The 27,233-nt window shown below is 45.8% G+C and overlaps 2 protein-coding genes across 6 annotated transcripts in view; one reads left to right on the forward strand and one right to left on the reverse strand.

Annotated features, from left to right (window-relative positions):
• The first annotated feature begins 1,164 nt into the window (after window positions 1-1,164).
• LOC110521301 (ATP-sensitive inward rectifier potassium channel 11) lies at window positions 1,165-4,876 on the forward strand. The gene has a single exon (XM_021598769.2). It carries the CDS (start codon window positions 1,810-1,812, stop codon window positions 2,977-2,979), a length of 1,170 nt encoding a protein of 389 aa, XP_021454444.1. The 5' UTR covers window positions 1,165-1,809; the 3' UTR covers window positions 2,980-4,876.
• A 1,788-nt stretch (window positions 4,877-6,664) lies between these two features.
• LOC110521302 (MOB kinase activator 2) overlaps window positions 6,665-27,233 on the reverse strand; it is a 118,089-nt gene continuing 97,520 nt past the window's right edge. For all 5 annotated transcript variants that reach the window (XM_021598773.2, XM_021598771.2, XM_021598772.2 and 2 more), the window contains exons 2-5: window positions 18,020-18,180; window positions 16,793-16,886; window positions 8,757-8,881; window positions 6,665-8,486 (exon numbers count right to left, since the gene is read on the reverse strand). In XM_021598773.2, the coding sequence (XP_021454448.2) occupies window positions 8,173-8,486; window positions 8,757-8,881; window positions 16,793-16,886; window positions 18,020-18,180 (694 nt within the window). In that variant the 3' untranslated portion in view covers window positions 6,665-8,172. The remainder of the gene's footprint in view (window positions 8,487-8,756; window positions 8,882-16,792; window positions 16,887-18,019; window positions 18,181-27,233) is intronic.

Consider the following 27,233-nt stretch of genomic DNA (forward strand, 5'->3'; position numbering starts at 1 on the left):
ACGTCGGGAGATGTCTTCAATACCGGCCACTAGGGGCAATGTGAGCCTCTATTACCGTCTAGTAACATAATTGTCAATAATTGATTGGACTTATACAATGCTTTTTCTAGTCACCCAAAGCGCTTTAAGGGGGAAGCTCATCTCATCCACCACCAATGTGTAGCACCCAATGTATTGAGGCAGAATGCTCACCACACATCAGCTATCAGGTGGAGAGGTGAGGAGGGATATATACCTATTAGTAATGAGGGGGATGATTAGGTGGCCATGATGGAAATGGGGTCAGGTTGGGAATTTAGCCAGGACACCAGGGTTAACACCCCTTCTCTTATGATAATTGCCATGGGATCTTTAGTGACCACAGAGAGTAAGAACACCTGTTTAACATTCCATCTGAAAGACAGCATCCTACACAGGGTGATGCCCCCATCACTACCCTGGGGCCTTGGGATATGATCTTAGGAATAGTTCCCCCTTCTGGCCCTCCAACACCACTTCCAGCAGCATCTGATCCATGGCTTAAACCACCAGCTCTGGCTCCCAAGATTGCGCCTTTAATTCCAGTGCTAGGGACTTGTTTTTATTGTTTCTGTCACTAACCTTAACCCTTACCTAACCAGTCAAAATTAATGACTAAATTTACCCGTCAAGTTGTTCTGTTTTAACCCTATCCCAAACCTTAACCCTTACCTTAACCAGTCGGATTGAATGGCTAAACTGAACCATCGAAATACTGAAGAGATTCTGTGAAATCTTGTTGCTAATTTAGCAGCACTGAGCTTCATCTAACCTGCCTGTCTCCCATAGAGATAGTTAGATGACACAACACTGTAACTGTTCTATTATGGCATCTGTGAGAGCATGGGCAGTGCCATTGAGGCAATCTCCATTTTGAAGTAATCAATTATCTTCTTCTACTTCTATGAGTTGGTAAACAAACTGGAAGGGTGCATACTGCCACTGAGTGTGTTGTTTGAACAGGTATAAATCAAATCAAATCATCAAATCAAATTTTATTTGTCACATACACATGGTTAGCAGATGTTAATGCGAGTGTAGCGAAATGCTTGTGCTTCTAGTTCCGACAATGCAGTAATAACAAGTAATAACAAGTAAGTACAAGTAAAGCCAAGGTTGGCGATTTATTGCCACTGCAGTTATACTTCATTGGCTGAACCCTCCTGGTGACCTGGATGGAATTATGTGATCCTTCCTTAACCAATAGGAAGTCCCACCCAGGTGACTACTTAAAAATGGCGAAAGTCCTCTAAAATGGGCTTTTGGGAAATGGAGTCCTCTATGTATCTCTATGCTCCCTCATCAGAACAATGGGGCCGGGGTAGTTGTATCACCTCTGGGTAAAACACTCGGGTTAGTAGACGATTACACCACTCCTGTTACGATATATCTACCTCGTTAAAGGTTGGCCTATACATGAGCGAATTCTGTTTTCATCGTGTGGAAAGCGCGCCAGACCGGTGAGTCAACAGCGATGGAAATATCGAGTTGCAGTTCGTGACTGACAGCGGCAGCTGAATCTTCTCATGAGACCTGGGCGGCTATGGTGGTGCCCCTGCCTAACCGATGTGAGGAGCACACATAATTTTAGAGACTAGATGACAGCACAACACTCTCTCCGGACAGCTGCTGTCTTTCGGAAGAGTACTGTCACCGGCGGTTGACCTTCGACTAGAAGACAGTTGAGAAAAGGAATTCCTTAACCAATATATTTCATCAAGAGAAGAGGTAGCCAATCTTCGTAATCCAAAGCAAGTGGTTAGGGGGTGACTAGTAGGCTATGGGAGCATTATGCTTTCCCGAAAAGGACTGATCCCGGACGACTACTTGCTTACCCGCTTGGCTGAGGATGTCCAGCAGCCTAAATTCAAGGCGTCAAAAGCGCGGAAGGCTCGTTTCGTCGCCAAAAACGGAACCTGTAATGTGGCCCACACGAACATTCGCGAACAGGGACGGTTCCTACAGGATGTTTTCACCACTTTAGTGGATCTAAAATGGCTTCACACGCTTATAATTTTCACTATGTCATTTCTGTGCAGCTGGCTGCTGTTTGCAATGGTTTGGTGGCTCATTGCCTTTGCGCACGGCGACCTGGATCAAAAGGGTGACGACTTTGTCCCGTGCGTGACGGACATCCACTCCTTCTCATCTGCGTTCCTTTTCTCCATAGAGGTACAGGTGACCATCGGGTTCGGGGGGCGCATGGTCACAGAGGAATGCTTGTCTGCCATAGTGGTCCTCATCATTCAGAACATCGTGGGCTTGCTGATTAACGCCATAATGCTGGGGTGTATATTTATGAAGACGGCCCAGGCCAACCGGCGCGCCGAGACGCTGATCTTCAGCAAGCACGCCGTCATCTCCATCCGAAATAACAAACTGTGCTTTATGATCCGTTTAGGGGACCTGCGGAAGAGCATGATCATCAGTGCCACCGTGCGGATGCAGGTGGTAAGGCGCACCACCACTTCGGAGGGCGAGGTGGTCCCCCTGGACCAGATAGACATTCACATGGACAACCCCGTGGGGACCAACGGTATTTTCCTGGTGGTCCCTCTCATCATATGCCACGTTATTGACAAAGACAGCCCGCTCTACGAGCTATCGCCATTGGATTTACAAAATAATGAAATCGAGGTGGTAGTGGTGCTGGAGGGGGTGGTGGAGACCACGGGGATAACAACACAGGCCCGGACATCCTACCTGTCTGAGGAGATACTGTGGGGGCAGCGCTTTGTGCCCACGATATCCGAGGAGGAGGGCATGTATGCGGTGGACTATTCTAAATTCGGTAACACAGTTAGAGTAGCGACACCCAGCTGCAGTGCCAAGAAACTGGATGAGAAGGGAGGCATCGCCAGGTTTAAACTGCAAGAGCACGCTACCCCGCGGCCGTCGGTGAGAAGGCGGCGGCTCTCACTACGCATGAAGCAATACAGCACCATCAGCCCACTAGCCTAAATAGCCTACTTTTACAGGTATAAAGGAGTTGCCATTGCATTTTGTATATGAAAGTAATAGATTTGTATTACCTATTGAATTGTAATGGATAACTTTGTAATACTACAGGAATGAAATGTTTATTATGTTCTAGCAGTGTTATAATTCTGTTCCATGGCACCCACAGGGTGTGCAGGCCTTTTTCTTGCCCAGTCCTAACACCTGCTTCTACGAAGGACGTGATTAGCAGTAGCGTGCATCATGGGTAAAAATCACTGCGGAAGCCAGAAAAAAAATCAATAATCTGCTAGTTCATATGCCTTGCGACCGTGATACAACCATGGAGAGTTATTGCAAGTTGTAAAGAAAACGAGCTGCCTCCACTATTCCAGCACCATTTCAACATCATCAAATCACCTCTGCTTAGTCTAATACAGTGACAACCAAAAACAATTTAGGCCAATCAACATAAGCTAAATATGTGGCTGGCCATGGTTCTGATTTGTGTGTGCGCAAGCGGAAAAAACGTTGGGTCAACCTACCTGTAGAGTAATTGAGTACCGTAGTCATAATATCCATAAAACCTAGCAGTCAAACAAGGAAATGGTTCCAATCGTTTTCCCACCATTTTTCCCATTGTGGGTTTTTAGAAACGCTTAAAATAAGGCCTGTGCTTTGTGTAGGCTTACCCAGGAGTGACATTTTTATAACTGTAAATCTCTCTAGGACAAGGTGACTTTTATCAAAATATTTTCCTGTATTTACCCCACAAAAATAAAACAGTAATTAGCTGATGTGTCTATCAGAAATAACTACAAATGCAATGAGACTGCCGAATCAAGGCAAATAATCTCTGGATTAACTATGTAATGTTAGGTAAATGTAGTAATTAATAAATTGGCAAAATGTTTTTAAATTGACAATTCTGTCAACTGTCTTGTGCAAGTTTTAAATTGACACAATACCTGTTAGTAAAACTGTCAGCCAGAGGTGACATGCAGGATCTTGCAGGGATTCTTGCTTGAGAAATGAATCTTTGCTAAGAAGCCATTTTTGTTTCTTTTTGACTATTTTATATGAACATAATCACAGTAAGGTGCTTACTTGTTACGCTAAAATTTGAAATCGAGATAAAAATGTCTGCACTGGAACTTTAAATAAATAGAATGGTTAAATTAGCATTATTTAGAGCCCCCCGATATTAGACTTTTGTTGCATTTAAAGCTGCAAAATGTAACTTTCACATAGAAATATGAGTTATAGATCTGTCACTCATTGAAAGCAATTCTAAGAAGTGCAGTGCACCTTTAATGGGGCTCACACACACTCCCCCCTGTAATTCATACTCAGCGCTGGACAAGACGAAACACCTTCACAGCCTGTGGGTATAGTAAAGACCAGGATCAAATAACACTGTATTTTGTAGCCCAATAGCTCTATTATAGACTGCAATGTGAATGCGACATTACCTGAAGCATTAGGTGATTTTAGGTGCCTGAATGTCTTGTTTTAGCAATTCCACAATATGCACGTATCAAATACATTCTTAATCAGGGTCCTAAATGAAAACATATGCACATGGATGACGGAATGCAGTTTGATAGATTTATAACATTATGCAAAGTTATGCAAGTACTGTATCCAGTTGGGAGGCAGAGGCCAGTGTGTGTGTACTGGTGCCCAACACTCCCACTGAAGAACAAGCCTCCTGCAGGCTTTCCATCTGGCACTGCATTAAAACCAGTAGAACAGACACTGTGGCCCTTGAGGACTTCAGCACTGCTGATCTACATAGTGATGCTCTTGTATGGTAAAAATCACTATGGTTTTTGATAGTGTTTATGCAAAGCTTGACTTCGGCAATAAAGAGGAAATGCCTGTTGAAAAGCACTTGACATGTACTGTGTGTGTGTGTATATATATATATATATATATATATATATATATATATATATATATATATATATATATACACATACACTGCTCAAAAAAATAAAGGGAACACTAAAATAACACATCCTAGATCTGAATGAATGAAATATTCTTATTAAATACTTTTTTCTTTACATAGTTGAATGTGCTGACAACAAAATCACACAAAAATTATCAATGGAAATCAAATTTATCAACCCATGGAGGTCTGGATTTGGAGTCACACTCAAAATTAAAGTGGAAAACCACACTACAGGCTGATCCAACTTTGATGTAATGTCCTTAAAACAAGTCAAAATGAGGCTCAGTAGTGTGTGTGGCCTCCACGTGCCTGTATTACCTCCTTACAACGCCTGGGCATGCTGCTGATGAGGTGGCGGTTGGTCTCCTGAGAGATCTCCTCCCAGACCTGGACTAAAGCATCCACCAACTCCTGGACATTCTGTGGTGCAACGTTGGTGGATGGAGCGAGACATGATGTCCCAGATGTGCTCAATTGGATTCAGGTCTGGGGAACGGGCGGGCCAGTCCATAACATCAATGCCTTCCTCTTGCAGGAACTGCTGACACACTCCAGCCACATGACGTCTAGCATTGTCTTGCATTAGGAGGAACCCAGGGCCAACCGCACCAGCATATGGTCTCACAAGGGGTTTGAGGATCTCATCTCGGTACCTAATGGCAGTCAGGCTACCTCTGGCGAGCACATGGAGGGCTGTGCGGCCCCCCAAAGAAATGCCACCCCACACCATGACTGACCCACCGCCAAACCGGTCATGCTGGAGGATGTTGCAGGCAGCAGAACATTCTCCACGTCGTCTCCAGACTGTCACTTGTGCTCAGTGTGAACCTGCTGTCATCTGTGAAGAGCACAGGGCGCCAGTGGCGAATTTGCCAATCTTGGTGTTCTCTGGCAAATGAAAAACGTCCTGCACGGTGTTGGGCTGTAAGCACAACCCCCACCTGTGGACGTCGGGCCCTCATACCACCCTCATGGAGTCTGTTTCTGACCGTTTGAGCAGACACATGCACATTTGTGGCCTGCTGGAGGTCATTTTGCAGGGCTCTGGCAGTGTTCCCCCAGCTCCTCCTTGCACAAAGGCGGAGGTAGCGGTCCTGCTGCTGGTTGTTGCCCCCCTACGGCCTCCTCCACGTCTCCTGATGTACTGGCCTGTCTCCTGGTAGCGCCTCCATGCTCTGGACACTACGCGGACACACAGCAAACATTCTTGCCACAGCTCGCATTGATGTGCCATCCTGGATGAGCTGCACTACCTGAGCCACTTGTGTGGGTTGTAGACTCCGTCTCATGCTACCACTAGAGTGAAAGCACCGCCAGCATTCAAAAGTGACCAAAACATCAGCCAGGAAGCATAGGAACTGAGAAGTGGTCTGTGGTCACCACCTATAGAACCACTCCTTTATTGGGGGTGTCTTGCTAATTGCCTATAATTTCCACCTGTTGTCTATTCCATTTGCACAACAGCATGTGAAATGTATTGTCAATCAGTGTTGCTTCCTAAGTGGACAGTTTGATTTTACAGAAGTGTGATTGACTTGGGAGTTACATTGTGTTTAAGTGTTCCCTTTATTGTTTTGAGCTGTGTGTATATATATATATATATATATATAGACATAGATAGATAGATAGATATGTGTAAGGATGATATGCAGAGGAGAGTTTCCTTGACATGTTTTCCGTGTCATATTTCTATGCATGTCACAACATCATCATCATCATCATCAGGTTGACAGAAGACAACACGAGACCGAGCAGCATTTCTGTATTTTATTCGATTATAATCAGCAGAGCTTAAAAATATTAAATTGCTTTTAACTTAGTTAATAATTAAAATACATAAAAATAAAAAGCCAGAACTGAAGAACCCTGCAAACAAAACCAAATTAAAATAAATAAAGAGAATAAACCCTCCTCCTCGATACAGAGGCTGTCTGATTGATTCCTCTTTCCTCTCTCTGTACAGTGAAGATGAAGCAGACCGTGCAGCTTTCTATATATATGTGTAGGATAACATCTTTCATTAACTACTTTCCTCTTTGATCATTTAAAAAGGGAAAAAAAAACCCCAAAAGACAAGGGGCTGGGCTGGGGGGCTTCTTCAGCAATACAGAACAGTAAAGCAGACCACACCATACTTCTCCTTTCTCTCCTCCTTTCCTCCCCTCTTTCTGGGCCTGCAGACATTACCAATGTCCTTGTCCTTCTCCTGTGCTGCTAGAGAGGGCAGGGTGGCCAACGCTCCATCACACCGCAGCAAACAGCAGTTCCCTGGGGAAGAGGTCTCCACTCTGCACCAACCTCCCCTGTAACCAGACATGGGCACCAGTCTGTCTTGTAATAGCGGGTCTGGTCATATTAAATAACTTACATAGAATTTTGATATCTTCTTATCTCCCTGTTTGCGTGGCAGTGCCACCCTATGTCTATACTGCCCCCTATGGGTGGCCTCTGGGACAGGGATGTTAAAGAGGGGTTCATCAGGTGAATACATGACTAAAGTAATACGACAATGACAACTGTAATATTGAAGGGACAGAGTAGTTTTGTGAACAAAGAGAGTGAGGGTGGGAGAGAATAATAGCAGTGACTTGTGTTCTCTCTGGTCCTGAGTAGGAAGCGCTTTAATCATCTCCAGGTTAACAACTCAAACAGTGATTGGCTAGTATTGTCCCACTAGGTAGTAACGTGGCTCCCTATAGACCTTCCCCCTTCAATCCTCCCACCACTAGGCAGGAGCGAAGAGCCAATACTCATTGTTGAGTCACCTTTTCTCCACACAATAACAACACTGTACGATAGATAGTAGGTTCAAGCAAAGCAGTCACCATCCTGAACTGTACTTTAGGCAGAGAACAGAGGGAGAGAAGGGCAAACAGAAACACTGTCTCAAATGACAAAAACAAATACAACCAAATAAAACTTTTCCAACAGAATAAAATAAAATAAAACCAAAATGAAAATAAAAAACATTACATATTTGTTCCTAGTTTAAATTGCAGAGCAGATGGGAGGGATTTGCCCCTGGAAGGAACAGGCTCACACCAATTCCTGTTGGTGTGGCAACACCCCCCCCCCTCCCCCTCAAATAAACCTTCCTTCCGGCTGGTTGGTGTCAGTGAAATATCAGGTTAGTGGAAGGTCTCTAAGTCCTGCTGCTGGAGCCTGAGGTCTAGGAAGGGGACCAGGAACGTTTCCATCTCTTCTCTATCTTCATCTTCTACCGTCTTCTTCCCGGGGCTGCTTGTCACGGCAACCCCTGCTCATCTCTCCGTCACGTGGTTGTGTGAGGAGGGGGCCGAGTTAGGGGAGGAAGGGGCGGCGGGTGCTGGGGTGGGGGGCACAGGGGCGCAGAGGATTTCGGACAGGTCGTCCATGATACAGGTCTCCTTGGGGTCGACCAGGTTGAATTCCCTTACGAAAACAATGAAATGTGCGTACAGAGTGTTCAAGTGACCCTGCAGGTCCAGGGCCACTGTCTCCTTAAAATGAGCCCAGTAGAGGTGAGCCAGGACGTGGAAGAGGTACCGGCAAATCTTCTTTACCAAAGAGTCAAACGAGTTGGGGAACTCTTTGCCTGCATGGAGAAAGAGAGGAGAGAAAAGGGAGAACGAGCATGGTTAAAAAAATATTGTGGTCTTTTTTAGTTGGTTTGGTATTGCCAAGCTATTATCACAATGCCAAAACTGTTCCTAAAGTCCAAAAATCATTTAAGGACTTTTACTACTTGAGACATTAGAGGGCAGCAACGGCACAGTTCACAAAGTCCCAGCTTCAGTGTGACGTCAGAGGAGAAGAGGCTACAGTAGTGCCGACTGACCACAGCGAGGACCAGAGCTCAACTCACCATATTTGGTAGGGAAGTTTTCCTCTTCTGTGACCAGCTTCTGCACCAGACTCATGACGAAGTCGACGTACTGAGGGGCAGTGCATTTTGTCTTCTTCCCCCTCTCGTCATACCAGTAGTATATTCTGGACACAAACAGAAAGACAAAGTGGGTTATTTTTCTATGGTCACTACTGCCTCATGTGTACATACATGCGCTTTGAAATGTACATGACCTCGGCTGTTATTCCTTCATCTAGTAGTTATTGCTGACAAGTCATCTGATATTTAACAGGAACAACCTGGTAGGTTCAATCACTACCTACATCTCATTATTAATCATCTCTGGTAAAAGGAGGAGTACGAACTGAGGCAGCTTTCTTGCACGGCAAGGTGTGCTTTTACAGAAACTCAAAATGGCTGAATCATTCACTTCATAATGTTGAAAGATGGAAGACACTAGGCCTAAGAGAGAGATTGTGGTTGGAACACATATACTCCTACTTTAATCAACTAGTCCCTTTAGAATCTGTGACAGAGCTGTCCCTTTAGAATCTGTGACAGAGCTGTCCCTTTAGAATCTGTGACAGAGCTGTCCCTTTAGAATCTGTGACAGAGCTGTCCCTTTAGAATCTGTGACAGAGCTGTCCCTTTAGAATCTGTGACAGAACTGTCATGATTTAACAAGGAATGTAGCTTGTCTACAGCTTTTTTTAATGTATCCAATCACGTAGATACATTTTTATAGGCAGTAATTTCTGTAGGCCTAATGGAAGCTTGGGTGGAAATTGAGTGAGACATGTAACAGAGGGAAAATGTAGGGAGAAGAACTGTGACTTGGCTAGGTTCATTTGTTGTTGTAAGTCGCTAATACACATAACAAATGGAAAGAACACGTGTAGCAGTGGTCGTTTTTGTGACAAAATTTCACCGGCCTGTTAAGGCAGCTACAAAACATATTCCAAATGCCTGAAGGCTACTGTAAGACTGCAATATAACTTCAATGCCCCCTTGCGGTCATACCACGCAATAGGATTTCATGTGGCATTTTGTTAAAATGCTCTCATTGTTTTAACGGAAAACTGGTATAATATTTTTTTTTAAATTCATTTGTCAAATATCCCTAGTGTGGATCTGCCAAACAGGCCTCCAGCCCAGCCAACCACCTCCTAAAATAGACATGTTTGCATATTTTCATTCCAGTGGACTTAGCGATCCCCCTGTCCTGGCCCTTCCATTTCCTGATTGGGACGAATTCCCTGCAGTCTCGGAGTAACACGACACTGATCCCCCAGTCGCACGGCCGCTCACTCTGACTGGTCAAACATTTCCGGAGAGGGGTGACCCAGTTAGATGGTGGTTGTAACTGAATGCCGCCCCTCAGGGCTAGCCACGGGGTATCATGAGTTAGCAAGGTCAAATGGCAAGTCAGTGAAGCCGCCAAACAAAACTAGCACGGCTAGCATGACACTGGCAACCAGGGAATACTGTACTATAGCTAGCAGCGGGATAGTGACGCTAGGCTGGGCATGAGAGCTAAAGGGGTCATAAATTACAGAACACATTACCACAGGCACCACGAGTCAAATAAGAGAACTCAGGGAAGGACCAGCAAGGTCAAAGCTAGCATGGCTAAAGCAAAAGGGAAACAGAGTTATCAGTAGGATAGCTATTAACTAATGAAGCTAGCAGGGTATGGTAGCTGACAGGCTGGCAAAACTAAAAGGGGTAACTGTAATCTAGCACAGGCACCAAATGAGGCCTTGGGCAGAGCTAGCAAGGTCTGTAGGATCTACCAAAGTCAAGCTAAAAGGCTAATAGCTTGTAAGCAACAGTTGGACGATCTCAAAGCTAGCTAGAACGCAGTAGAGGTAAAGGGTGGGTGGAGTGGTGAGCCTTTTTGGTTGAAAATACGTTGACATGTGTCTTTCAACCAATTGTGCTCACTGGGATGGTTGTGTTAGCACTAGCAGCGTGCTCTGGGATTACACATCCTGAATGTACAGCATCCACATAACTGAACCTGCAGGAGGGATTTACTGACCACAGGCCCAGAACCAACACCAGGACAGGCACTCCACACTGAGGACCTACTGACCACAGGCCCAGAAACAACACCAGGACAGGGACTCCACACTGAGGACCTACTGACCACAGGCCCAGAACCAACACCAAGACAGGGTCTCCACACTGAGGACCTACTGACCACAGGACCAGAACAGGGATTCCACACTGAAGACCTACTGACCACAGGACCAGAACCAACACCAGGACAGGGACTCCACACTGAGGACCTACTGACCACAGGCCCAGAACCAACACCAGGACAGGGACTCCACACTGAGGACCTACTGACCACAGGCCCAGAACCAACACCAGGACAGGGACTCCACACTGAGGACCTACTGACCACAGGACCAGAACAGGGATTCCACACTGAGGACCTACTGACCACAGGACCAGAACCAACACCAGGACAGGGACTCCACACTGAGGACCTACTGACCACAGGACCAGAACAGGGATTCCACACTGAGGACCTACTGACCACAGGACCAGAACCAACACCAGGACAGGGACTCCACACTGAGGACCTACTGGCCACAGGACCAGAACCAACACCAGGACAGGGACTCCACACTGAAGACCTACTGACCACAGGACCAGAACAGGGATTCCATACTGAGGACCTACTGACCACAGGACCAGAACCAACACCAGGACAGGGACTCCACACTGAGGACCTACTGACCACAGGACCAGAACAGGGACTCCACACTGAGGACCTACTGACCACAGGCCCAGAACCAACACCAGGACAGGGACTCCACACTGAGGACCTACTGACCACTCTATGCTGAGGAGATTACAGCACTAACACTCACTGGCTACTATACACACCCCCAGCTAGCCCAAAACACAAACTGACACACACCCAGCTACCCCAAAACAGACAAGCTTACAAAGACTGGTACAGCCCACCAAAAAACACACCCACCCATTCACCCACCCACAGAAAATGGGTTTAGATAACTACCAAATGGTCCTGTTCCCATAGCTCATGGAAAGTTCCCCCTAAAATAGCTTCACAATGCCTGGGGCAAGAGGGCATGGACCGTGACTGTGTGTCTCAGTTGTGAGATGGGTGCGTTCATGCCAGGCGGAGGAAGGAAAGGTCGGGGTGCTGTTACTGTGGTACACCATTAGCCTGACTGGCTGGCTACAGGACGCCACCACCTAAACTCAGCAAAAAAAAAGACAGAGTACTGTCTTTCAAAGACAATTCGTAAAAATCCAAATAACTTTACAGATCTTCATTGTAAAGGGTTTAAACACTGTTTCCCATGCTTGATCAATGAACCATAAACAAGTAATGAACATGCATTTGTGGAACGGTCGTTAAGACACTAACAGCTTACAGGCGGTAGGCAATTAAGGTCAAAGTTATGAAAACTTAGGACACTAAAGAGGCCTTTCTACTGACTCTGAAAAACACAAAAAGAAAGATGCCCAGGGTTCCTGCTCATCTGCATGAACATGTCTTAGGCATGCTACAAGGAGGCATGAGGACTGCATATGTGGCCTAAGACAGCATTCCAGGGAGACAGTGGCAGACCACGTGTAACAACACCTGCACAGGATTGGTACATTCGAAGATCACACCTGCGGGACAGTTACAGGATGGCAACAACCACACCAGGAACACACAATCCTTCCAGCAGTGCTCAGACTGTCCGCAATAGGCTGAGAGAGGCTGGACTGAGGGCTTGTATGCCTGTTGTAAGGCCGGTCCTCACCAGACATCACCGGCAACAACGTCACCTATGGGCACAAACCCACAGTCGCTGGAGCAGACAGGACTGGCAAAAAGTGCTTTTCACTGACGAGTCGCGGTTGTGTCTCACCAGGGGTGATGGTCGGATTCGCATTTATCATCGAAGGAAGGAGCATTACACCGAGGCCTGTACTCTGGAGCGGGATCGATTTGGAGGTGGAGGGTTCGTCATGGTCTGAGGCGGTGTGTCACAGCATCATCAGACGGAGTGTGTTGTCATTGCAGGCAATCTCAACGCTGTTCGTTACAGGGAAGACATCTTCCTCCCTCATGTGGTACTCTTCCTGCAGGCTCATCCTGACATGACCCTCCAGCATGACAATGCCACCAGCCATACTGCTCGTTCTGTGTGTGATTTCCTGCAAGACAGGAATGTCAGTGTTCTGCCATGGCCAGCGAAGAGCCCGGATCTGAATCCCAATGAGCAGGTCTGGGACCTGTTGGATCGGAGGGTGAGGGCTAGGGCCATTCCCCCAGAAATGTCTGGGAACTTGCAGGTGCCTTAATGGAGGATTTGGGTAACATTTCAAGGCAAGAATTGGCAAATCTGGTGCAGTCCACGAGGAGGAAGATGCACTGCAGTATTTAATGCAGCAGGTGGCCACACCAGATACTGACTGTTACTTTTGATTTTGACCCCCCCCCCCCCTTTGTTCAGGGACACATTATTCCATTTCTGTTAGTCACATGTCTGTGGAACTTGTTCAGTTTATGTCTCAGTTGTTGAATCTTATTTGTACGAAGCATAACATAATATTTGTACGAAGCATAACATGTCAAATTTGCTGAAAATAAAACGCAGTTGACAGTGAGAGGACGTTTCTTTTTTTTGCTGAGTTGATATCACAGCTACAACCCTCCTTGGAAACACTGGAGGCATCTGGATTCATGGGGTTTGGAAAGGTACTTCACTACAATATTGCACACTTTGTACAGCCACATCTATTTCGCTGTTTTCTACCATGTAGCCTATTATTGTGACCTAACAATATGCTTCACCATACAGGATCCCTTCACGTGCCTGACACAGAACCTCTCCCACTCTTTAGGGTGTGGGTACCCACAGTAGCAGAGAAGGGGACAGCGGGTGTGGGTACCCACAGTAGCAGAGAAGGTGACAGCGGGTGTGGGTACCCACAGTAGCAGAGAAGGGGACAGCGGGTGTGGGTACCCACAGTAGCAGAGAAGGTGACAGCGGGTGTGGGTACCCACAGTAGCAGAGAAGGGGACAGCGGGTGTGGGTACCCACAGTAGCAGAGAAGGGGACAGCGGGTGTGGGTACCCACAGTAGCAGAGAAGGGGACAGCGGGTGTGGGTACCCACAGTAGCAGAGAAGGGGACAGCGGGTGTGGGTACCCACAGTAGCAGAGAAGGGGACAGCGGGTGTGGGTACCCACAGTAGCAGAGAAGGGGACAGCGGGTGTGGGTACCCACAGTAGCAGAGAAGCGGACAGCGGGTGTGGGTACCCACAGTAGCAGAGAAGGGGACAGCGGGTGTGGGTACCCACAGTAGCAGAGAAGGGGACAGCGGGTGTGGGTACCCACAGTAGCAGAGAAGGGGACAGCGGGTGTGGGTACCCACAGTAGCAGAGAAGGGGACAGCGGGTGTGGAAAAATACAGTAACGTTAAATGGGGTCAACCCTGTAACATGTTAGTCACCTGACAAATCTGCCATTTCTCAACGGCTTCTCCATTGTTTGTTTTTCCTCTGTCATTACCTCCCCGTGTTTGTAGTGTGGTTTAGCCTAAACGTGTGGATCTGTTTTTTTTAACGGTCCTATAACTAGCTGTAGGTGAGGGCAGCCTCTTTCCAAGACGCCACCCCGCCCCGACAGGGTCAACTCATTGGGTAAATACTCAGTCAACCTCCTCCACTCTGCTAGACAGGGATGAATAGGCCTCCATGTTAATGTCTAACACTTGTTTCACTACTGCAGCGGTATGCCCTGCCTTTGTACCGAGGTAGATAAACAGGAGCTCTCTGTACTGAGTATAGGTATTCCTTTATGAACAACGATGGCTGATGGTGATATTTTACGACCCTGTTTGGACTTCTGAGCTAAACCATCATCAGAGTGCTGGTATAGTGATGACTCGTGTTCTCCCATAATGACTTCTATATGTTTGAAAGGGTTTTACAACAGGGGCAATAACTATTAGCTAGATAGTTACGTTGGCATTGGAACGCACAGAAATAAAAGCTCCTCACAACGGTTTGATCTCTGCTCTCCATCCTCACTATGCACCAGTCCAGACAGGAACACTGTGTTCAGAGACCTCACTATGCACCAGTCCAGACAGGAACACTGTGTTCAGAGACCTCACTATGCACCAGTCCAGACAGGAACACTGTGTTCAGAGACCTCACTATGCACCAGTCCAGACAGGAACACTGTGTTCAGAGACCTCACTATGCACCAGCCCAGACAGGAACACTGTTCAGAGACCTCACTATGCACCAGTCCAGACAGGAACACTGTGTTCAGAGACCTCACTATGCACCAGTCCAGACAGGAACACTGTGTTCAGAGACCTCACTATGCACCAGTCCAGACAGGAACACTGTGTTCAGAGACCTCACTATGCACCAGTCCAGACAGGAACACTGTGTTCAGAGACCTCACTATGCACCAGTCCAGACAGGAACACTGTGTTCAGAGACCTCACTATGCACCAGTCCAGACAGGAACACTGTTCAGAGACCTCACTATGCACCAGTCCAGACAGGAACACTGTGTTCAGAGACCTCACTATGCACCAGTCCAGACAGGAACACTGTGTTCAGAGACCTCACTATGCACCAGTCCAGACAGGAACACTGTGTTCAGAGACCTCACTATGCACCAGTCCAGACAGGAACACTGTGTTCAGAGACCTCACTATGCACCAGTCCAGACAGGAACACTGTTCAGAGACCTCACTATGCACCAGTCCAGACAGGAACACTGTGTTCAGAGACCTCACTATGCACCAGTCCAGACAGGAACACTGTTCAGAGACCTCACTATGCACCAGTCCAGACAGGAACACTGTTCAGAGACCTCACTATGCACCAGTCCAGACAGGAACACTGTGTTCAGAGACCTCATTATGCACCAGTCCAGACACCTCACTTTGCACCAGTCCAGACAGGAACACTGTTCAGAGACCTCACTATGCACCAGTGCAGACAGGAACACACGATACCTCAGAAAGGCTCATGTGATTCGAGAATACTCGCAGCATATTCCGACATTCTTTGACTAACATTAGATACCTCTAAAGTTCTCATCTTTAGAACACACACAGAGACAGACACAGAGACACAGAGAGAGAGAGACAGACAGAGAGAGAGAGAGACAGACACAGAGACACAGAGACACAGAGAGAGAGAGAGAGACACAGAGAGAGAGAGAGAGAGACAGACAGACAGAGATAGAGACAGACACACAGAGAGACAGAGACAGAGAGCCAGAGAGACAGAGCCAGAGAGCCAGAGAGACAGAGCCAGAGAGCCAGACAGAGCCAGAGAGCCAGACAGAGCCAGAGAGCCAGACAGAGCCAGAGAGCCAGACAGAGCCAGAGAGCCAGACAGAGCCAGAGAGCCAGACAGAGCCAGAGAGCCAGACAGAGCCAGAGAGCCAGACAGAGCCAGAGAGCCAGACAGAGCCAGAGAGCCAGACAGAGCCAGAGAGCCAGACAGAGCCAGAGAGCCAGACAGAGCCAGAGAGCCAGACAGAGCCAGAGAGCCAGACAGAGCCAGAGAGCCAGACAGAGCCAGAGAGCCAGACAGAGCCAGAGAGCCAGACAGAGCCAGAGAGCCAGACAGAGCCAGAGAGCCAGACAGAGCCAGACAGAGCCAGAGAGCCAGACAGAGCCAGAGAGCCAGACAGAGCCAGAGAGCCAGACAGAGCCAGAGAGCCAGAGAGCCAGACAGAGCCAGACAGCCAGACAGAGCCAGACAGCCAGACAGAGACAGAGAGCCAGACAGAGACAGAGAGCCAGACAGAGACAGAGAGCCAGACAGAGACAGAGAGCCAGACAGAGAAGGGACACAAACAACAGAAAGACATAGGGAACATTGAGTACAGCCCTGTGGTCAGGAGCTCTCCTGCTTTCAACAGACGGTCTGTTGCCGTGTCAGCGCATCCTTGATAAATGATCCAATGGGTTGTGAGACTGATAACCCAATTGAAGGCCAGAGAACTGATGAATAAACCAATGTTGGGGGAGATGACTTACGTGTTGCAGGCCGTCATGGCTTGACAGGTGTCCCCAGTACAGAACTCTGAGATGGTGCTGTACTGCAGGTTTATTAGATTGAAGAAGGTCGTCGCTGAAGGGAGAGAAGAGAAGCACACTCAGTAATACCCACAGTCTGCTCAAGGCCGCGCCTCGTCAAATAGTCTACATACATCAAATCCCTTCAAATACTTAGGCTGCTACTTTGAAGTATTCAATATGCTATTTGATCCAAGTAAGTACTGTTCTTGAACACAATCATTCTGCAGTGTTGTAATGTTTACAGTGAATGGAACAAACAACCCAATGTTTTGTTGACTATATTTGACGTTGAACGGTACAGTTCTGCCCCAGGTATAAGACAGAGGGGAACTGTTGGCGCCATTCATGACCGGTATTTTTGCAACTTCTTTATATGTTTCTCAGGCTTCTTTGGCAAATGTTTGTGGCCAAATGTACATAGCATACAACGTTATTAAACAGACAGTTCACATAAAAAGTGGCTGAAGTCAAACATTCTTCCCAAGACGAGCGCTGTTTGAGAACCAAGCTAATTCTGTTAGTGGTTGATACGAGTCGATACGGACGGGGCTTGGCCGAGTTGCCTAACTCCCTGATTTCACGCTGAAAAATGCAGTCGCAGGCTAAAACACGTTCCATTTGTTTTTACATGATGCGGTTTCTCAACACAGGCTGATAAAACAACCCACAGTGAGAACACAGGGTGTTACAGGACTTACAAACCCCCAGAGAAGATGCCTGTAAAACTATCAACAGCAGATATTATTGTATAGGATAATATTTAAGATAATAGTTCACCGTTTGGGGAGAAGGCACTAGATAAAAACACTATAGAACAAGCAGTGGATTGTCAATGGAGGATGTAGCCATTTCATCCTGCAGGAAACTACAGGGATTCAGACACTTCCAGAGGAGATGTCTAAGATGGAGATGCCTGAGATGATGTTGTTCTTATAGAGTCATTATATAACGTAAGGAGCTGAACCTGGAGCTAAACTTCTTGAGGATTCAGCTGCAGTGCTGTTATAGAATACACATCCAAAGAGAAGACACTGAAAAAGGCAGAAATTTTGATGTCTGAGTACCGGGGAGATATAAGTAAATCTGTTGAGTGTTTAGCTTTTCTGGGAGCGTTATCTTGTGTCTGGTGGAACCTCAAATATGACCCAAAAATGATTTCATTCTGATTAGCTGCTGGTAACTCACTGTTGCTGGCGAGCCATTCGTTGAGGTCTATCTCCCTGGGCAGCAGCACCAGCTCTTTGAGGTCGAAGTCGACCACGCGTACTTTAGTGAACTCCGCCTCCAGATACTGTTTCTTCTCTTCCGCTGGCGGTTTCTTCCCATTGGGCTTCGTCTTAGACTTCCTGTAGGGGACAGGAAGAGAAAAGGGGACAGGTTAGAGCAATTCACAGGGACATTCACAGACGAAAGAGGAACTTTTTTAGAACTCTTCAGTTGTCCTCAAATCAAGGCAGGGACTGCAGCTAGCAACTAAAGTATGACATTGCAGATGGGTGGTTTCGGATGCATTAAATGCACGTTAACAGAAAGTGGAACTGAATATGTAAACAGCCTTTAGCCACTGCTAGCAGACAACCCTGTGTTTCACACTCACAGGTCTACGCCGGGGTCACCGTGTCTCTCCCACTGTGGGATTTTGAGCCCGCTGTGGGCCATGCACCCAGCGTCTATACAGACAGCTTTTTGTTCAAGTACCTGACCCAGAGCGTGACTCCTGACCTGCCGTTAGGACCAGTTACCACACAGTTAGCCGCCCACAGCGCCATGTACTTCCAGCACTATTTTTTTAACAGGGGACTGTCATATCACACTCCCACGACACTTCCAGGTCCAAAATCCTCCGCCCCCCCTGAAAATCGTGTCCACTAATACAGCCTATCCAGGGGTTAACTGTTGAATGGGTTAATAGGCTAGTGAAACAAGTACAGACAAAGGCAGGGTTGTGGGACAATGCAGGCTTGGCTCCATTGAAGGAAAGACCATTACAGCACAGAGAGGTATTATGTTTGTTTTCCTATTTTCTGGCATCCCTCTTCATGGCAGTCAAGTGTTCAGGGTTTAACATCTTGGGGTTTTCACTGAGCACTGACTTCTATGGAGTTTCAGAGTACCACTCTAGAACACGATTAGCATTCCAACGGCTTAATTCCTCGCTCCCTCTTCAGTATTTCCCTTCCTCTACATTTCCATTTCCTTCCCTCGCTCTCTCCCTCTCTTTTTGCTGTCTTCAGTTTGGGTTTGTTTAAGGACAGGGGAGTTTCACTTTCTGCCCTGAATTTATTGCGCCTCTGTTGACCTTAATTTCCACCATCCACCCCCTCCAGTTCACAACCTGTCTAAACACCATATAACCCCCCCCCTCCTCCCATGTGTTCTTGGCTCAAGCCTTTCCCTCTCAGATCTGAACTCCTGGAAGACTGGCGCAGGTCCAGAATCAGGAGGAACAAAGTGAGAGCAGTGTGGCTCTGATGACAGTCTATTCAGCAGGAGCCAATCAGAAGCATACATCTGTGCTTTCCAGTTAAACACACACATTGAAAGACAGAGGAAACTACCATTAAATGTACAGATAATGTCTAGAACGTTCCACTGCCAACTTCTCATGTTTGAGGACTTCTGTAACCACCCTCTACTGCAGGTGTCAAACTCATTTTGCTACGGAGGGCGAATTGAAAATGTGTTTTATTTCCTTGCCGTCAAAAACGTGGAAAATAATTTCCTCTTGACATGGTGTTGGGAATTTAATACTCCCCTGTCTAGCTTCCATTTCAGTCATTCTTACCGAGCCGGACAGTCAACAAACTGCATGTATAAAAGGTCCATTATCCTTCTACAGTTTCCTTTTGAATTTATTGAATATATTTTGAATTTGAATATACATACATATACATACAAACAGTTATAAATATATAAATAGAAATATACACATAAATATACACACATATATATAAATAAAGAGAATACACTACCATTCAAAAGTTTGAGTTCACTTAAAAATATCCTTGTTTTTGAAAGCACATTTATTGTCCATTAAAATAACATCAAATTGACCAGAAATACAGTGTAGACATTGTTAATGTTGTAAATGACTATTGTAGCTGGAAACGGCAGATTTATATGGACTATCTACATACACTATACGCCTATGTAAACTTCTGACCCATCAGTTAGGATCACCACTTTATTTTAAGAATGTGAAATGTCAGAATAATAGCAGACGGAATTATTTATTTCAGCTTTTATTTAGTTAATCACATTCCCAGTGGGTCAGAAGTTCACATACACTCAATTAGTATATGGTAGCATTGCCTTTAAATTGTTTAACTTAGAACAAATGTTTCGGGTACCCTTCCACAAGCTTCCCACAATAAGTTGGGTGGATATTGGCCCCTTCCTCCTGACAAAGCTGGTGTAACTGAGTCAGGTTTGTAGGTCTCCTTGCTCGCACATGCTTTTTCAGTTCTGCCCACACATGTTCTATAGGATTGAGGTCAGGGCTTTGTGATGGCCACTCCAATACCTTGACTTTGTTTTCCTTAAGACATTTTGCCAACTTTGGAAGTATGCTTGGGGTCATTGTCCATTTGGAAGTCCCATTTGTGACCAAGCTTTAACTGATGTTTTGAGATTTTGCTTCAATATATCCACATTTTCTTTCCTCATGGTGCCATCTATTTTGTGAAGTGCATCAGTCCCTCCTGCAGCACCCCCACAACATGATGCTGCCACCCCCGTGCTTCACAGTTGGGATGGTTTTCTTCGGTTTGCAAGCTTCCCCTTTTCCTCCAAACATACGGCAAAACAATATGGCCAAACAGTTCTATTTATGTTTTATCAGACCAGAGGGCATTTCTCCGAAAAGTACCATCTTTGTCCCAATGTGCAGTTGCAAACCGTAGTCTGGCTTTTTTATGGCAGTTTTGGAGCAGTGGCTTCTTCCTTGCTGAGCGGCCAGCATCTTCACAAGATCCTTTGCTGTTGTTCTGTGATTGATTTACACTTTTCGCACCAGATTACGTTCAACTCTAGGAGACAAGAATGCATCTACTTCCTGAATGGTATGGCAGTTGCATGGTCCCATGGTGTTTATACTTACGTACTATTGTTTGTACAGATGAGCGTGGTACCTTCAGGCGTTTGGAAATTGCTCCCAAGGATGAACCAGACTTGTGGAGGTCTACACATTTTTTTCTGAGGTCTTGGCTGATTTATTTTGATTTCCCATGATGTCAAGCAATGAGGTACTGAGTGTGAAGATAGGCCTTGACATCCACAGGTACACCTCCAATTAACTCAAATGATGTCAATTAGCCTATCAAAAGCTTCTAAAGCCATGACGTCATTTCCTGGAATTTTCCAAGCTGCTTAAAGGCACAGTCAACTTAGTATGTAAACTATAGTTTGTTAACAAGGAATTTGTGGAGTGGTTGAAAAACGAGTTTGAATGACTCCAACCTAAGTGTATGTAAACCTCCGACTTCAACTGTAATATATATATATATATTTATTTTTTGGGGACCTCCCAGCTCTATGGTCTGACTCACTGTCCCGAGGACTAGGGGGCTGTAGATTAGAAATGAGAGACACACACAAACCAGCAGACAGGGCTGGTCTCTGGTCAGTTCTTGAGCGTTACTGCGGGACCAGGATGGTGACAGCTGTCCAGCTGGTCAGGCAATGAGATGGACTTATAAGAGAGAGGCAGAGCGATTGAAGGAGAGAGTGAGGGTCATTGACAGAGCCAACAGCTGTGAGATCCAGTCAGCCATGCAGCTATTGAACCCACAACTGCCAGGCCCCTACAAAGACCTTCAATCAAATCTGAGTTGGCGAATTTGGTTATTGAATTTAAAAAAGGATTTGACACACACACACACACACACACACACACACACACACACACACACACTCTGCATTCCTCCCAGAATAAGACAGGCCCTCTGAGTGTTCAGTCTTGTCTGTTTCTCCTCCAGATATCATCCTGAGACTTCAAAGTCATGCACGCAAAAACCTTGACAAATACAAACACACTTCACGTAGTCTGATTGAATAACCCATTAATGTTGGTCCCTGAACACTATTATTTGAGTCCCAGTTTTAAGAGACCCAGCTGGTGAGCGTGACTACATAGTCTATGGCATGCATGGTTTCCTCCTAGTACCAGACAGTGCCAACTTCCTGTCCATTCACCAGCCAGAGACATGTCTGGCCCTGGCCTCTGGTCTGATCTAGCCTAGCCTGGTCAGCAGGACGCATACAATGCCTTTTATGGCAAAGACCCTGCCTGGGAGAGCTTTACCAAGAGCAGGCACAGTCCTATGTGAGTATCAGGGGAGGGGTACTAGCAGAGAGGAAGTTCTCTGTATCCTAAAATAAACTAATTGCTCCAGGATGTACCTCCTTGTACCACACATATGTGGGAAGGAGGCAGGGTTTGGAAAATGAGGAAATTAAGGAAAAGGCGAGACAGGAAGTGGCTTAGTGATACAGAATGTTTTCAAAAGGGGAAAAAAATGTTGGCCAAGAGGGCAGAGAAAGATTAAGAGAAAGGCCTGAGCCAGATGAGAGGTTAGAGAGGGCAGTGTAAGGCCTCAGGCTCTTGACCCTGGACAGGTGAGAGGTTAGAGAGGGCAGTGTAAGGCCTCAGGCTCTTGACCCTGGACAGGTGAGAGGTTAGAGAGGGCAATGTAAGGCCTCAGGCTCTTGACCCTGGACAGGTGAGTGTGGTCACAGAGAGGGAGAGACAGGTCGACATGAAAGACAATGAATGATGGAAAAGGGAAGAGGAGAGAGAATAAAGAGGGAAATAGAAGGGGAAGAAAAGAGACTCATTAATAATTAGCTAGGAGTGTTATCTGCAGTGTCCCAGACTTTAAATTAGGCCAGGAAAAAAAAAATAATAATCACCCCACTGGTGCATGGGAAGACTGGTGTAGCATGGTAAAATAGGACCTTTCCCACCTCAAATAAGTGGTAGACTGTGACAAACTCAGGAAGAGGAGGACGAGTGACCGCGTTCGTGTTTCTGGAAACTTCTGTGGATCGTTTCAGAAGTGCACCATTCAGTGCCTGTGACCATCACTCTTCAAGTCCAGAAAATGCACAGGTTTATCTACCACTATGCAGTTTCCAATGCTCCTCATCGGGAGTCAACTAGTATTGTAGGCCTGTAAGAAAAAGGCTGTGTGGCTGCCGAACGTGCAGTGTTCAAGACTAAAATAGATAACCCACTAACGAGGCAGCCTTCTGGCAGGTACAACACAAGACTGGCTGTTACTGCCCCAACAACCTGCTTCCAAGTAATAGCATCATCATCACCACCACCACTTGGGAATACACGTTACAGAGGAATTAGCTGGAAATGTTTTGACTGTATGTATTATGCCAACAGTGCTGGATTTAAGTAGGCAACCTTGGAATCGAGCCACATGGCCACTTTGTACACGTGGCTGGCTAACTCTTTAGTTATCGCCTGAACAACGAAACATGCACCAAGTCCACCTCCACTGAGGCACAAACACACTGCTACTTTAAGGCTTGGAACAAGAGCATTTCCTCATTTGTATTAGTGCATTGACTGCAGTATGCAATCTAAACACATTTGGTATGACTTAAACCTTTGCAAACTTTACCAATGTATTTACTTTCCCCTCAGTCAGTGTCACCGGTTGACAAGGCCAATATTGCACAACTGTTGCTTAAATTGCCTGGTGAATTTGGGAAGCATCTAACAATTGGCATATGGAAGTGGTTAATGCAATCTGTGACAGGGAACAGCATTCAGCATCCATTCAACACAGTTCAAGTACACAAGATGGCTTCCAGCACACTGAGCACAGATCTAGGATCAGCTAACCCTAACCCTCCCCAAAACCCTCAAAAAAAGAGGAAAAACACATTGTCCTCATGATGGTTGAGGTTTTGATTTAGGGAGAACTTGTGCTTGGAGCGTAAACAACAAAGTTATGCCAGACAATGTGAGGAGTTTTTCCCCCTGAAGAGTAGCTATGATGGATTTCTGAAGCGCCGACTGAGCAGGTTTCCATGTAGCCCTGGTATGTGGAGGTGAACTCCGTCCACACCAGAAAAACATGCTGCTTTTCTTACCACCTGGACTTAATGCAACACCAGCTGACCAGCAGTGTTTTCAGTGGAAACGGACAAACAGAAGAGACAAGACAACATCAGGAACAGAGGCGTAGATGTTCTTGCTGTACTTTTTGGACCAACAAAACATAAACCTGAACAACAACCCTAGCAACAAAGCAAAACAACCCTAGCAACAAAAGCAAATCAACCCTAGCAACAAAAGCAAATCAACCAAGATAAAAGTCAGAGGCCAAAACATATTTTACATTTTACTTAACCAGGTAGGCCAGTTGTGAACAAGTTCTCATTTACAACTGCGACCTGGTCAAGATAAAGCAAAGCAGTGTGACAAACACAGTTACACATGAGATAAACGTACAGTCAATAACACAATTGATTCACAAAAAGTGAATCAATCCAAAGTAAAAAAGGTTCCTTCCTCCTGTTGTGATCTGACATTGGCATTTTAGTCATTTAGCAGATGCTCTTATCCTGAGAGATTTACAGTAGTGAGTAATACATATTTGTTCCATTGGCAGTTTTCATCCCAACTGTAATAGAGGACCAATACGTGAGCAAGATGCTTGAACCCTACTGCATACACTCAGCTCTTACCCATTTCGTAAGGACAAACTTTGGCTTGAGAATATCAGCTTTAGAATCCTTGATTCCAGTTAGACCTACAGATCTATTTCAGGCATCTAAATTGAGTATACTTCTCAATGGCTCTTTTCCCTGAAAAACCACTGACCGAGGAGGTGCAGGCCGAGCCAGCCGAGCCATAACAGCCATTACTGGGTTATAAAGATACAGGAGTAAGGGCAGAAATCTCCACACGTATCATACTCAGCTAGTCTCGGAGGAAATGACAATGGCAGTCTTCTCTGATTTCTTTTACTTTCAGAAGTCGCGGCCAAACTGTCCTGAGGCCTGTTTGATGCAAGTCTTCTATAGCCATGTGACGTCTGTTTTTCTTATTAACCTTGTTGAATGTACCTTCATGCCCTGTTACCCACAGTCACATTCATTTCCCTTCACGGCACAGAGGATCACTTGACAGAGGCTCGCTTACAAAAATGTGTTAAGAGGCTCGAGGTCCCTCCTCCCCAAGCCTCTGTGCTGCCATAAGGTTACTTACAAGCGCCACTCTGTTCACTACATGCGTGTGGGATCTTTGGAGCAGCGGACATTTACATTTTGATTTGTTTTATTTGACCCCGTTCTCCCCAATTTCGTGGTATGGTGCGCGATGAGACAAGGATATCCCTACCGGCCAAACCCTCCGCAACCCGGACGACGCTAGGCCAATTGTGCGTCGCCCCACGGACCTCCCGGGCGCGAACCCAGCAGCAGACACCTTTTGGCAACATGAACACCTCGCCGTTCCCATTCACAACGGGCGATAGCAACGTTATTATTTTTTTTTTTTGGTCAAGCAAGGAAGAGTAACCTTCCCTTGCTGGTAGTAGCTAACTGGCAGCCTGGCCAGCTTGCTTAGCCTGGCTACAAACATAGCAAGCTAGCTAGCCTTTAGCTTCCCACATCTCCATGGGAAATAATCCGATTTATAATATTTTTTGAAATATGCCCTGGCAAATATTATTCTACTTGCCGGTGAAAACTCAAACATTATCCCAGTTTGATATGCTGCTTATGTATTCATTCCCCTATCAGCTAAAAATTGTACGCCATCATGTTTTGGTCATGACGAGGAAAAGCACCCGGCTAGCTAGTTGGCTACAGCAGGTTCCATTTCACGCCCTTTTTGTGACGAAAAGCGACACTGCAACAATGCACTCAGCATATAGCTTCTCCGTAGAACATGGAGTAAGCCATCGGACTAAACCCCATTCAGAGCACCACTTCCCATACTGAGCACAAGGGACCCCCCGCTGACACAATGTAGGGTCATCTACATCACAACAGACGTGTGAGAGAGAGGAGAACATCTTCGGGGCCTAGCCCCCTCTGGTCCAGTATTCCACTAAGGTATCCTTCCTTCATTTCCTGTGGTTTCCGCCACACCTTGTTCACCGATCCAGTCATATCAGATCACATCAGTGATTACATAGAGGGATTTTTCATGTACTCAAACAAAGTCAGGATTTCATTGTGCAGTCTTCTCACAGGCCCTAGTTATCCTAACCCATTCATCTCAACATGAATTTACCCACTTCAACCTCAATGTAACCTGCCTCTGTATTCAGCTGTTTCACTATTGAGGAAACAAGGTTGGGTAATGTGTTTTCTTCCCTGTGAGCTGAGAACTAGGCATACTGTAGGCCTACTTATTAACTTCATATAACCATTTTGTTCTTCTTCCTCAAACGTCACTGGAAAATCCCCTTGAAGGTCATAAAAGCAAACCTTTAAAGGTGGTACGTGTAGGTAGGCCACATGCATCAACCAATTTCAAATCGCTGTGGTATTCTAAAGTAAATTAAGTTAGGCAAGGGTATGAAGAACTTGTCGTTACCCGTTAGGTTTTACAGATTGTTATCCGCTACAGTAATGTACGGCTGACCCCATTTAGTCCACTGGTTGATTGTCTGGTTGATAGGCTGTTGGTCGGCCGAGATTTCTTCAGTTGACCAGTAGTGAAAACAACAACAAAATCTATATATAGAGTGTACAAGAGACCAGTCTGATTCGTGCATGTCTGAGTGGACTAATCCACTGTGGACGTGGGGATGGTACTCTACGACATGTGCTACTGAAATTGTATATGGTTATATTACATAAGAACAATTATGCAACACTAATAAAAATTATTTTATAACAAATGCACTTTGTCCCGCATTGGATAGTGGTCGCTGTCCACGGTTCTGAAAGATCAGAACGCTGTTGAATTTGCACCTTTTCCTAGAACATGTTGCTATATGCATAATTGCAATTTTAACCAGCATTTCGGTGTTGAGAAGAATGCAGTGGAGGCAGCAGCAGAACGAGTAATAGACAATAAGGCAAAGGCTGTTTTCTCTAAGTAAAGTGAGGAGAGAGTAAACCCCAACTTAATTAGGTGTATAATCAATAGCCTAACTGTTAAATGTGTCTGGCTTTATAAATGATCTATTTATAGAAATAAGACAGATCCTGCTTCTGTTGCCTGTTTGAGTGTTTGTTTTATAGCCTCCTGATTCATGTCATGTAAACAATTTCACAAATTGGGCTGTTTTTAAATTAGGCTGTTTTTAAACTTTGCTTTGCTGTAATAAAGGCCTTACACCTTTTTCCCATTAGGACAGGCTCTCTGGTATTATTTCATGTAGTTAGTGTCGCTTACAATGCTCCAAATCGCCCGAAAAAT

This window comes from Oncorhynchus mykiss, chromosome 30 (genome assembly GCF_013265735.2).
Source record: "Oncorhynchus mykiss isolate Arlee chromosome 30, USDA_OmykA_1.1, whole genome shotgun sequence".
Lineage (NCBI taxonomy): Eukaryota > Metazoa > Chordata > Actinopteri > Salmoniformes > Salmonidae > Oncorhynchus > Oncorhynchus mykiss.

What these genes read in the sequence shown, in the direction of transcription:
- LOC110521301 (XM_021598769.2), top strand. Translation starts at nt 1,810, where the DNA reads ATGCTTTCCCGAAAAGGACTGATCCCGGACGACTACTTGCTTACCCGC.